At 46.9% G+C, this 13,037-nt stretch overlaps 1 protein-coding gene and 2 non-coding genes across 3 annotated transcripts; 2 read left to right on the top strand and 1 right to left on the bottom strand.

Annotated features, from left to right (window-relative positions):
* Nucleotides 1-5,801: 5,801 nt before the first annotated feature.
* Nucleotides 5,802-6,219, bottom strand: LOC100346459 (histone H4). Its single transcript, XM_017344948.4, has one exon. It carries the CDS (start codon nucleotides 6,166-6,168, stop codon nucleotides 5,857-5,859), a length of 312 nt encoding a protein of 103 aa, XP_017200437.1. The 5' UTR covers nucleotides 6,169-6,219; the 3' UTR covers nucleotides 5,802-5,856.
* Nucleotides 6,220-6,958: 739 nt separating this feature from the next.
* Nucleotides 6,959-7,030, top strand: TRNAM-CAU (transfer RNA methionine (anticodon CAU)). Its single transcript has one exon. It is a non-coding gene; the product is annotated as a tRNA-Met (tRNA).
* Nucleotides 7,031-9,599: 2,569 nt separating this feature from the next.
* TRNAR-UCG (transfer RNA arginine (anticodon UCG)) lies at nucleotides 9,600-9,672 on the top strand. Its single transcript has one exon. It is a non-coding gene; the product is annotated as a tRNA-Arg (tRNA).
* Nucleotides 9,673-13,037: the final 3,365 nt, after the last annotated feature.

Genomic DNA, 13,037 nt, shown 5'->3' with positions numbered 1-13,037 from the left:
TGACGTAGCTGCTTGCCATGAACATTTTGGGGATGGAGCTTGTGAAGAAATTCTAAATCTCACAATAATTAAGGCTTCATTTCTTGCTCTGAAAATTAAGGTTTAAATCATTTTAAAACGGTATGCAGAGGGTAAAAATTCCAAGTACGGTTAAAGAGGAAGATTCCTCAGGTCGGATGCTGTCCTGTTTGCATCTTGATTTGCGGAATTTATTGGATCCTTTGAGTATTTGAATCTAAATAGGAGTAACAATTACTACCGTTTATCGTTGCCGAATTAATGCTAGAAGATGATAAGGCACTGTATTAACGTGAACTCCCTAGGCAAAGATTTTTTAAAAAGAATTAATTTGGTCTGGAGTCACAGGCTAGCTTCAGGAGGAAATTACAGAAATCTCTTAGTTCACTCTTAGCTTAAACTTCTGACAGCCATTCTAAAGCAGCTGGTAATCCCACAGAGCACAGCTATCAAGAAACGCCTAAACACGCCACCCTGTTCAAGCCTATCACATTTGTGCCTCTTGAATACCTCGTTTGCATGTACGTAAGCACATTAAATTTCAATACCTTATTTGCATATACGGACCTGAAAGAGAACGTCCCTCAGAATTTTTTTTCTTAGTATTTCCCATTAACGTTACAGAATGCTTTGTTTTGTGCTATATCCTGCCCTACCCCAATGTGTAGGCTACTTTTTAGCCAAATAATAAAATTTAAAAAATTAAAATAATAAAATAAAGTATAAAAAAAGTTTTTGGCTTGCACGGTCTGTAAAAGTACAGGTAAAGTATCTAGGGTACAACAGGGCTGCTCAAGCCTCTCCTTGTTCCCACATCGATGTCAGGAGCCCTGGATCCTTAAAAAGGGCTGCCTCTTAGCATTTGATGCCAGTTAGAGTTTCTGGTCTGTCATTAACACTTATCTAACACTGGGAGCCCTTCCATGCATCCATGTCTTTCCTCCAATGTATTTGGGGGACACACCTGATTCCTGTGGCTGTTAGACCTCCCTGACTGCCAGTTGAAGCAATTTGTGCCCCTCTCCAGGAACTTTGCGACACCTTTAGGAGATCTGGGGCCTCATTCAAGGGGTTCCTCTGTAAAGAAACCTGGAAACAGTTGAGAATTCTCTCCTCGTGCCTCACTCACTCCTTTGCTAACCTCCATTTCTGTAGTAGGTTCCCCTTGGGTACTTCCAAGCCTGAGCTTTTAAATTAAAATGCAATTTGGCAGCTAAGTACGTTCCCTTAAGATTTTATATATTTGAGAGGCAGAGTTACAGAGAGAGGGAGAGGGAGATGGGGACAGAGAGAGATCTTCCATCCACTGGTTCACTCCCCAAGTGGCTGAAATGGCCAGAGCTGGGCGGATCAGAAGCCAGGAGCCATCCTATAACTGTAAAATAGGGAGTAGCTGCTTGATGGGGGTGGGGTGGGAGGCATGAGCACCCTGAATGCATTGCCCTGGGACCCCGGTCCCCACAGCGGAAACCACTGTACATTCCTGGACCTCAGAAGCTGAAGAGCAGCACCTCACCCCAACATAGAAGTCATATCTTCCAGTTCTGATTCTTGTAGTTGCTAGCTTTCCACTAGGGCTCTTGAAAAATTCATGGAAAATTAATGTGATGCAAAAAACTGGGTGGACTTCGAACTGTTACCTGCACCAAACTTTTAATTCCATCTTCCCACGAACATTTTGAATTGCCTTCATACTTGCGGCTTCTGTAAATACTTTCTGAAAAGTACCCCTAGTAGCTGCAACCTCCTTTGTCCCTGGGCAGTATCCCCTCAGTGTGGTCACTTGCTCTATGGGACTCTTGCAGGAGGGGCTGCCTGACCTCCCCCAACCCGAGCCCTTGAGGGGGCTCATTAGAGCTTCAGGAAACACCTGTGAGGTCAGCGCAGCAAGGCTTGCAAAATTTGCCCCGGGTTATCACATTAACCTCACATTCATTTTGCTTTGTTCCATTTCTCCACAATTTTCTTAAGCCAGCAATCAGTCAGGCTTAATCATTTTTCAGTTTTTTATCTCCTTATTAAGGCTCCCCGCTCAGGTAAAATTGAAATAAATATATATATGATATTCTCTTGCTTGCCTTTGGTTAAAAAGGCCCTAACCAATAAACCCAAGATGGGTAAAAAGAAGATGTTTCCTGCTCCAGGTATGTATGAGGTGTGGGTGTCTGTCTCTGAGATAAAGGGGCGGGCATAAAACTTAGCTCTTTGCTAAGGCTGCCACAACGAAACACCACAGCATGGCTTCAAACACATTTATTTTGTATCCATGCCAGAGGTTAGAAGTCTCAGGCCAACCCTGTGCATGGGATTTCTTTCCTCTGAGGTCTCTCTCCTTGGCTTCTGGATCTTCCTGACTCTGTGTGTGTCTGTGTCCTAATTCTCTACTCTTTTAAGAACACTCTTCAGATTGCATTAGGACTCACCCGAATCACCTCATTTCACATCTGGAAGACTACATCTCTCGGTGCAGTCACAGGCTCAGCTGGTAGGTAGGACCCCACCTACCACAGAAATTGAAGGCAGGGGCCCAATTCACTCCCTAACAGGAAGTCTGCAGATGAAACCTTAAATTCCTGCAGTGACTACGTATCCCACAGGCTTCTCAGCAGGACCAAGATTGCTCTCAGGATCTTCCTCTCAGTGCCCCTCACTCATCCCCATATGAAATCTACTTCCCTTAGCTTTCCCTTTCTGCATATAATAATAATCACACAAAGTTCTGTTGATTCTGCCTTCTCACTTTAATCCTTTCAATACTTATATTTATTTCAGCTAAAAGTTGAAATGTAGAAATACAAGAATAGGAATTGGATAAAAACAGCCTCTAGCTATAATGAAATGTAACTATAAGCAATAATATACCAGGGGCTGGGGCTGTGGCCTAGCAAGTAAAGCCACCTTCTGCAGTGCTGGCATCCCATATGGACACTGGTTGGAGTCCCAGCAGCTCCACTTCTGATCCAGCTCTCTGCTATGGCCTGGGAAAGCAGTAGAGGATGGCCCAAGTGCTTGGGTCCCTGCACCCGCGTGGGAGACCAGGAAGAAGCTCCTGGCTCCTGGCTTCAGATCAGCTCAGTCCTGGATGTCCTGGATGTTGCGGTCATTTGGGGAGTGAACCAGTGGATGGAAGACCTCTCTCTCTCTCTCTCTCTCTCTCTCTCTCGCTACCTCTCTCTGTAACTCTGTCTTTCAAATAAATAAATAAATCTTTTAAAAAAATGTACCCAAAATAAAATGTTTGTGAAACAGTATGCTGGGAAAACAAATGGCCAGATAGTGTAATCTCCCTTATAGGGTTTATATGACTCTTGTACTATATTCTATACACACAGAGTCACAAGAAAAGACAAGACCGAAATGCCAGAAGGATCGCTGCCAAATGTTAATAGCATTGTTATGTTCATTTGGGTGAAAGGATCAACTCCCCTAAATAGAATTATCTCCAAATTTCACAATGATGTTATTAAGAAATATAGAGAGCTCTGTTCAAATCTACTTGTCCTATGTTAAGAAAAATGAGTGATTTATTTAACAACTTTTTTTTAACTTAAGTATGCTCTATGTAGGCTAATTTTTTTGATATGTGAAAATGAGTAGCACAATCTTAAAATATAATTCCTTGATTAGGAGGCTGAAAAACGAGTTTGAAAAACAGAATTGTTTGTGAACCATCTGGTGAATCATGAGTCTAAGCACATGTTTTTCTTTATATAATATTGCTAGGGACCTCAAAGAGGATCAAATGGGACAATTAAGCAAAACAGTGCAATGTGACAGCATAGGGCAGAAAAATGTTAGGCATTCTTAAGGCAACAAAGATAAAAAGACCAAAGGGGCCATGGTTGCCTCTGGTGGGGCAACAGGAGATTGAGATTGGGTCAAAGCAGTTATTGGTAATATTTTTTCTAGCTGATTGGCTATTGGACTCCAGCATGGTTCTCACATCATCTTTTATGATTGACACATGATTTAGGATGTTCTTTCACATGCACTTAAAACTATAAATTTAATGGCTAATAAGGAATAACAATGTCAATATATTAGTGAAAAAGTCATTTCACCTCCCACCAAAAAAATCAGTGTCTGTATGCTATTAAATGTTTCTTGAAAATTTGAAAATAAGGAAAGTCAGGGCTGGAATTGTGGCAGAGACCCGGCTGTCCCACTTCGATCCAGTTCCCTGCTAATGGGCCTGGGAAAGCAAAGGAAGATGTTTCAAGTGTTTGGGCTCTTGTACCCTCGTTGGAGACTTGGCAAAATCTCAGGGTTTCTGGCTTCGGCCTGGCACAGACCCACTGTGGCAGCCATTTCCAGAGTGAACCAGCAGATAAAGATCTCCCTCTCTGTAACTCTACCTTTCAAATACATACAACTAAATTTTTTAAAAAGAGAAGTCACATCTCACACCCTAAAAATCTGTAGATGTCCAGAAAAGACAAATAAAGCTCTTTGCAAAAATTGTTGCTGATACACAAGGCTGGCTGTGTATGGGAGCCTTCTTCAAATGCTTTCTTTTTGCCGGGGGAGGGAAATACTTTCCATGCATACTGAAGTATTTCATTTTATCAATTTTAAATTTATCAAGATTTATATTCACTTCACTCATTCATTAATCCATTCACTTGTTTAGATGGATTAAGAGCAAGAACCAGGTGAGGAGGGGGCTGACCAGGACAGCAGCAGTGGGAATGGAAATGGTTGGATTCTCTGTTTTCACACTACAGCTGCTGGGACATACGGATAGGTAGGTGTAGAGACTGAAAGGGGGGACAAAAGATAAAAATGACCCCACTAGGACGGGTAGAATTGCCATTCAGGAACTTCAAGAAGAGGAGCTGTTTTTACAGAGGTGGTGGTAGAAATTCCGTTTGAGGCCTGTCAGAGATGTTAATTAAGTTAGCAAGGCCTCAGATTCTGGAGCTCAAAAATATGTAGGATGGTGATTTAATTTTCAGATCATTCAGACATCACCATAGCAACAAGAAAACAAAGTTCAACAGAATCTGATTTGAATTCTTAAAGTCCACCTTCTCTGACAGGAGCAACTGAACTAAGGAACAGACCTACCCGACTTTGAAATCTGTCACAAGATTCAAGGCACCGCACTCCCCTCCTGCGTTGTCAACCTCAAGGCATCATGGTTGTGGTGAGATTATTTGCCTGGAACTGATTTTTCTGCTAGGGCTAGCAGAGCAAATGGAAACACTGCATCCCGCGCCCTAGGATACGCATGAGGGCGCTGGTGGTGGAAACAGCCTTTTAGTGCCCTGTTCTGCTTGGTTTTTTGTTTTTATTCTTCGAGCATACTGGGCTTTTAAAACTGCACTGAATCGCAATAACCACCTCCCCTAGTCCTATCATTAAATTTATTCGTGCTACTTTCAATGGGTTTACGCACAAACCAGCTTTGAAGACATGAGCTAAATAAAGAGAAATGTAGTCTTCGTTACACACCTTACACCTAAGTCTTGAAAAGGCTATCACCAATGGATTGCGCAGCACACAATTCTCCCTTTCTTCTTCTCAGGGAAGTCAGAGCAGACCCCGGCCAGCTTCTCCCTGTATTCTGGTTCTATGTACCTGGTCCCGCCATCTTGGCTGCAGCCAGGAAGCTGGAAAGGCTAGGGCGGTTACACCGGCCGCCTCATGCACTGGTACTTCTGCCCCAGTCAGGCAGTGCACTGGATAATGCACTGCAATAGACCGCATTCACAACCAAGTGGAAACATCACTGCTATCTACACTTAAGAACGCTGTTAGATGCTAGCTCTTTTACAGGAAAATTTGGGTGGCCCTGAAAAGGGCCTTTGGGTGGGGGTCTGGGGCCGCGGGAGCAGCTCAGCCGCCGAAGCCGTAGAGCGTGCGTCCCTGGCGCTTGAGCGCGTAGACCACGTCCATGGCCGTGACCGTCTTGCGCTTGGCGTGCTCCGTGTAGGTGACGGCGTCGCGGATGACGTTCTCGAGGAAGACCTTGAGCACGCCGCGGGTCTCCTCGTAGATGAGCCCCGAGATGCGCTTGACGCCGCCGCGCCGGGCCAGGCGGCGGATGGCGGGCTTGGTAATGCCCTGGATGTTGTCGCGCAGCACCTTGCGGTGGCGCTTGGCGCCGCCCTTGCCCAGGCCCTTCCCGCCCTTGCCACGGCCAGACATCGCTATCAACTACCAGAACCAACTCAGAAATAGCGACTACCGGCAGAGGTGCTCCCCTTATATGCCCGGAGTGCGGACCTAATTGAAGACGCCAAGCCTGCGCGGGAACGCCCCTTGCGCCTGCTAGCCCCGCCCCTCGCGCCCGGCGGGGATGACGTCACCAAGAACCTTCGCCCGCCATTTTGGCGCGCTCTCGGGGAACTGTGCTTCCCGCCAGTCCATCCTTCTCAGGACGTCTTTAGGCCGCTTCAGCAACTACGTCAGGAACAGAAACTCAGTTTTTACTGATGTTTGGGACGCTTTGGGTGGTGGCGCGGGAGCGCGGGCGCCCACGGCCTGCAGCAGCGGCCCGGCCTCGTCCCGCCCTGCGCTCGGACACCCGGCTCGCAGGGCCCGGGTCGGCTGAGAGGGCGGAGGGCGGAGGGCGGGAGAGCGCCAGGTCCTCTCCCTCTCGCCTCCGACCACCCGGAACGCTGCCCGGACGGCGAATCGGCGTGTGTGGTGGCTGCGTGGCGCGGTTTCCCCCGCGGCGCCGGCGCCGGGCCCCGCTCCCGGCCGTTCCGTCCCTGCCCTGTTTGGTAGGAGCTGCGCTTCTCTATTTAGCCGCCCTCACATCTGCTCCCAATAACTTGACGGTGTGGTGGTGTTTGTTTCTCACCCCAGTGTCTCGCCCGCCTCTGCTTTTGTTTCCGGAAATGGAATATCATCCATATGGTGCATAGGGTACTAAATGCGGTTTTCTCACTCAAACGATGATAAGAGTTCTATTGGGAAGGCATTGCCTTCGGGAAGCAGAGTGGCGCAGCGGAAGCGTGCTGGGCCCATAACCCAGAGGTCGATGGATCGAAACCATCCTCTGCTAAGTTTTCTTTTCTCACTTTCCTACCTAAAATTCCGTAGTTTAATTTACAATAAAGCGTTCGTATATTCTTCGCAAATACAAGTAGTCTTTGGGGCAAGAGTTTCATGATCAGGATTTTACCCGGAAGCCTCTTGTGCGGCCACTGTGGGTAACTTGTGTCTACTCCTTATCCTCTAGTCAAATCTCTGCTAGAGTTCTTGTCTATCTTTATTTGTTATAGCTGATATGTTGATTGTTTTATATTTCTCTCAGGATTCCTATTCAGATATTCTGTATCAGTTACTGTGCAAGGAGCTAAGAAAAACATGCGAGGTAACCTACAGTCTACACCTGCTCTTTTATTTTTTATGTATGCTTTTAAACAAGTAAATGTGTACGGTATAAGGCAGTATTTTATTACAAGGATTATATGCTCAGTGCAGTAGGTCTATGCCTCAACATGTAGTCGCAGTTGTACATCAATTCCAGGAAAAGACAGAACTCAGGAAAAACAGGAAAGGGATGTGCTCAGGTGAAGGCTACAGGAGACTTTCTTCTCATGTCTCCACACGTGCTCTTTACCTCCAGTTGTTCATTCTTTGTTTAGCAAAGTCCGCTTGAATGTTGGAATCTGAGTTGTTAACAAGGGGAGACAGTCACAGAGCCAGCCATAAGTGCATATCATGATTTTGTTGTTGTTATTGTTGACTAAATGTGCTGACAGCCTGGTTCATTGTGAGCTACCACTTCAGGTATATAGGATAATAATATTGCCCAGTAACTATGTGAACATGTGAGTATTTCAGTTTTCAGTGTAGGGGTAGATGTCGTCACCATGGCAACCATCTACAGAGTTAAGGGAAAATTGAGTAAGTGATTTGCTGCATTAACTCCACCTTGGCATTTATCTAATTCAGGAATGGTGGGAGGTTTTGAACCAAACCTTGAATGCGCAAGGACTTCCCACTCAAGGGCATTCTAGACAAACACAGGGAGGTGTGATTGTTAAGGGTTTCCAAGGAACGATGGCTGATTCATTTTTGTGGTAGAGTGTAGAGGAAAGGGAGGATGTGTGAGGGAGAGGGGTTTGGAGAGAAAAGTGGTTGTGTTCCAGTCACCTTTTGCTGAAGGAGGGGCGCCCTCACCATACACATGAAATGCCTGAGCACATGACACTTACCACTGAATAAATGAGATTGCTACAGTTTATTAGTTGTGTACACAAGGGTACTTCAAAAGTACAGGGCAAATGGAATTAAAAGACAATTTTATTTTAATGCATAAATTTTGAAAGCCATGCATAGTTTTTTATAATTCTCATTTTCTGTGACCCTCTTGAAGTCCCCAATCTCACAGCCTGGAAGAAAAGGATGTTTGGTGCGTGCCGTGGAGGGTCACAGAAGGGCTGCCCTCGGGAGCAGAATGAACGCTTTGTCCACTTGTCAAATCTCTTGATACATCCGCAATCCAACCCCTTCTCACCACTTCCAACATTAACCAGCGATGGCTTGGTCACCATCCCGTGTCATCTGAATATTGCTATAGCCTTTTCACTAAACCCTGCCTCCAGGAAGAGAACAAGAAGTCCGGATTCAGTTGTTTGCAGGACACGAGACGAATGTTATAAACAATCCTCACATTAAAGACGACCGCACAGTTCAAGAAAATCTGCAGATGACAAAGTCATCACCTTTTTACTGAGCTTTATCACGTGTCAGATGTTGCTCCACGATTGGGGAGAGAATGGCTACGTAAAAGGCTCCATTTCTGTGCTGCAGAAGCGGCTAATTTTCTAATCAAGACAAGTATAGACTCACAATGCGCCCGTGATTTAGGAAAATTACGGTAATGCCTTTGTGTTGCGTGCTGACACTACATTCAAACGAGGTTTGCGGCATCAGAGATTCATTGCAAGAATGAAAGAAGCCATCCAAAATATAACATTAATTTCACATCCCATCACGAGGGCAAGCGCTCTGCAGAACATACTACATTCTTCAAAGAATGATTTTATTGCCGTTTTTCTGTTGATTCATCTCTTACAGGTAGAAATAGTTTTTATATTTCTTTGTTGTGTGCCCTCACTCATTCTATGGAAACCTCAAAACACAGTAATGGTCTGGGACCACCCTGCAGCCCCCCGCCTCACCCTGGGGCAGGCGTGCGGCTCGCGGGGACGGGCGGCGCCCTCCCGGGTCCTCTGCGGACACCCGAGGCCCTGGAGCCCCGGCGAGCAGTGTGCGCAGGACCTTACGTGTTTTAAAAACACCCCTGGAAATGCAGCACCCGTGTTAGGTTCCATAAATACCAGTTTCCCTACGCCACAAGACCGTAATAACAACCCCAAAGCCTCATAAATTTCACTCTGCAGGCCTAAACGACCTCCACGATCCGGGGTTCCATTTTATTTTATTTTATTTTATTTTATTTTATTTATTTATTTATTTATTTATTTATTTATTTATTTTTTCCGATGGCAAAAGGAACAAGCAGCGCGGGTGCCCTTATTTACCGCGGCTCCTGCCAAAAGCGCAAGGGCCAGTGCTTTCATAATCTTTTGTCGATCCGCGGAAAGCTACTTTACAGAACAGACCACGTGGCCTAACGGATAAGGCGTCTGACTTCGGATCAGAAGATTGAGGGTTCGAATCCCTTCGTGGTTAGTGGGCTTACATTTTCCTTACCCCGTGCATGCCTGCAAACAGATTGTTCTGTCCCAGTGCATGCCTGCAAACAGATTGTTCTGTCTCCTTGGAAGGAGTAAGAAAAAAGCCCACTCCTTCTGGGTGTTCAGATCTCTACTTTTTTTCCCTTTCCCCTTTAAAGGGAAGGAGGAGAGACTGTCCTAGGCGTGGGGAGAGCGGTGGTAGAATGCAGAGGCTGCAGCTGAACCCTAGAAGGCCCTCCTGTGCTCACAGCCTCACTCCAGTTCCTCCCAGATCTTAGTGTCACTGCCTGGGTTTCAGGGTCCCAGGCTCAGACTGCCCTGTGCCACCTGACAGCGAGAATTCAGATCTGCAGGCCGGGCCCTCCCGCCCGCAGTCTGGGGTGTAACCGGCCCGGCTCCCACTCCGGCGGGTCTGGCCCGAGCGCACGAGACACGAGGTCCGGCTACTGCCCGCGTCCGCCCTACTGGTTTTCACTCTTCCCTTCCTTTTCATCTCGGCTTTTCTGCTTTGATCCTGCTGCCATCGCAGAGATAAATGCAGCTCAAATTCAACCCCACATGGCAGAGCGGAAAGAGCCCAACTGTTCCCGGGGGAACTACTCGGATTTTCCCAACATAAGCTGATCCTGTAACTCCCTTTCCTCACATCCTTTTTGCGGTGCCCGCCTGCTTAAAAGCAGGTAACGGCCAGCACCAGTGTGAGTCCGCTGACCTCGCCGGGCGGCGGTGCGGCTCAGCCCGTGCCCGGCTCCGGCTCCTCGCTGCGGGAGCTCGGGTTGCTCCAAGGGTGTTCTCCCGGGGGGGCCCGGGGCACAGAGAAGACGCCCCCGGGCGAGCCCGGCCACGCCGGCGAGGTTTGAGGCCCTGCCTGGCTGTGCTTGCTGTCGACAGTGCCCACCCAGGTCCATCTCGTGCACGCGCCCAAAGCCCAGGAAGTGTGGAGGACGCTCTGCTGGGGGGGGTGGGGGGTGGGGGGTGGGGGTGGGGACAAGTTCTTAGCGCCGGGCGCGGACACGGGCAGCCACGCCGACGCCTACACGGCGAGCAGGTGAAGAGTCCACTCAGGTGTCTGGTCTTTCCATTGCAATCCTTTCCAACTATCGTCAGCCTTCTTGCATTTCCTATGATAACAGCAACTTATCAAATGTGTACATTAACACGCATTTTGAGAAGGAGGGAAGCAGTCCCCGACAGTCAGGGACTGATGGGGACTGGTGGGGAGGCGTTGAGCTGGCCTGGTCCTCACGGCTAAGCCCTGGTCAGCTCTAAGGACGCCAGCTGGTGCCGCTATTCCGTGGGCATCGGGAAGCAAGGTAAAGAGAAGACAGTGCATCATCACGTGTGGTTCTGAGGGAACCCAAGCCCATCGTCAACCAGCACAGCTAACGAAACATCCCTCTGTCCTGGCTGAGCTGAGTGACTGCTGCTTCCTTACTGACTGCAAGTCCGGTTCTGCTCTGTCCTCTCTCCTTCTAGATTAAAAACAGCAGGAATGAATGATGGAATGGCTAAGTCAACTCATGGCTCAGCAGACGTTTGATCTCCCTCCTTGCAATTAGCCAGCAAATCAACTTGGCTCTAACACAGGTGTGTCGTGTTGTCTTTGGCAGATAGTTTTTATATAACACCGCCCCTTCATCACTAAACCACTTAACAAAAAAAAATTCCCAATTTGCTGCATTTTAACAACACTGTATTTTTGTTCAGATTTGAAATGCTTTGGGCCAAATGAAAGCTTTTAACTGTTATTTAGCGGCTTTATTAAACTTTTTGTTTGTGACTGTTTTTTAAGATACAAACGTTAATGGTCTGATGGTCTCATATTTTGATGCAACGTTGAAATAATAATAATTATTCTCATAATAACCATCAGATTACTCCCTCAGTATACATCTGTGATGTCAGAGACACTTGAGACTGTACAGAGTACCTGTTGTGCATCCTACAGTCTGGAAATATTTGTACCTGTCCTCTTTCCCTGGACTGAAGTCATCACAGTCAATATTGCTGAGTTAAAGAGTAGGTTAAGTAAGTGAAGAGTTTTCATATAAATGATCACAGGTCCAGAAAAGATTTCTGATTTACAACGCTCCCTACTTACTAGCAACCAATAAACTTTGTTATACTAAGTTCCATGAACAAAATGAATGATTTATTGTGTATATTGTGCATTGTTTACTAATAACATGGACACTAATAGTACACCACTGAGAATGTGAAATTATTGTTTTTTTGTTTCCATGGTGTATCTTTAGCACCTGAACCCATGCCTAGAATATAGCAGGGTTTTAATAAACAGTTTAAAATGGTGCTATCTGCTATGGAACAAAGCAGGCCCAGGAAGGGAATAGGAAGCTGTAGCCAGGAATAATCTGAATCAGGAAATCTGAGCCAAGGAGATAAGGATTTGAGCCAAGTATATGTCCAAGAAGAGTTCCAAGGACAGGAACCTGCAGGTGCAAAGGCCCAAAGGTTGACTGTGGCTGGAGTGATCAGGAACAGCAAGGAAGCTGGTGGCTGCACAAGAGAGAGTAGGCCAGGCATGGGTGGGATGCGCAGAGAGGCGTGGTGAAGCCAATCACTAGGGGTTTTCAAGGCCACGGAATAACGTTGGTTTTTGTGCTGAGAAGGCGGAGGACGGAATGATTGGATGAGGTGAATGGCATCATCTGCTTCTCTTAGCAGATCCATTCTGGCTGTTGGGTTGCAGACAGACTGCAGCTATGGGTGCAGGCAGCAGGAAGAGGAGTCCGGAGGCTGTTCATGGTGGCCTGCACTTCAGCAGCAACAGCGGACGTGCTGGGAGCTGATGGGCTACAGCCTTACCGTAAAGAGAGGACCAAGAGGCTTCTGTGTAATCCCGTCCTCTTTCCACTCTCTTCAACAGTTAACAGGCTCTTTACATTTGAGAGAGGTAAGAATCAGAGGCAAAATTGTCCCTGGTCTACCTCACCACTTTGTGACACTATGTCTTATTATGTTTTGTGTGACTCTACCAAAATGCCTGAGGCTGGGGACTTTATGAAGAAAAGAGGTTTACCAGGCTCACAATGGTTGTAGCTGCGAGGGCCAGACAGCTTGGCCCAAGCATGTCTGGCAATAGGGCCTCCTGGCTGCTGGGGACAACCTTGCTGGTTTATAACCCATTGTGTTGGGAGCCAGTGCACTCGCATGGGACCTGAGCCACTGCAGCAAGATAGCACTGATCCCCCTAGAGGGGAGTCTGTCTATGACCTTATTGCTTTCAACTAGGCCTTACCTCTTAATGATCCACTGTCTCTCAACACCCTCACTCTGGGGACCAAGTTTCTAGCACCAAAACCTTTTGGGGACAAACCACATCGAAACCTCAGCACATGG

The sequence above is a fragment of the Oryctolagus cuniculus genome, chromosome 5, assembly GCF_051225735.1.
Source record: "Oryctolagus cuniculus isolate XC-2025 breed Fujian yellow rabbit chromosome 5, ASM5122573v1, whole genome shotgun sequence".
NCBI lineage: Eukaryota > Metazoa > Chordata > Mammalia > Lagomorpha > Leporidae > Oryctolagus > Oryctolagus cuniculus.
This window is presented reverse-complemented; position numbering and strand designations above follow the sequence as displayed.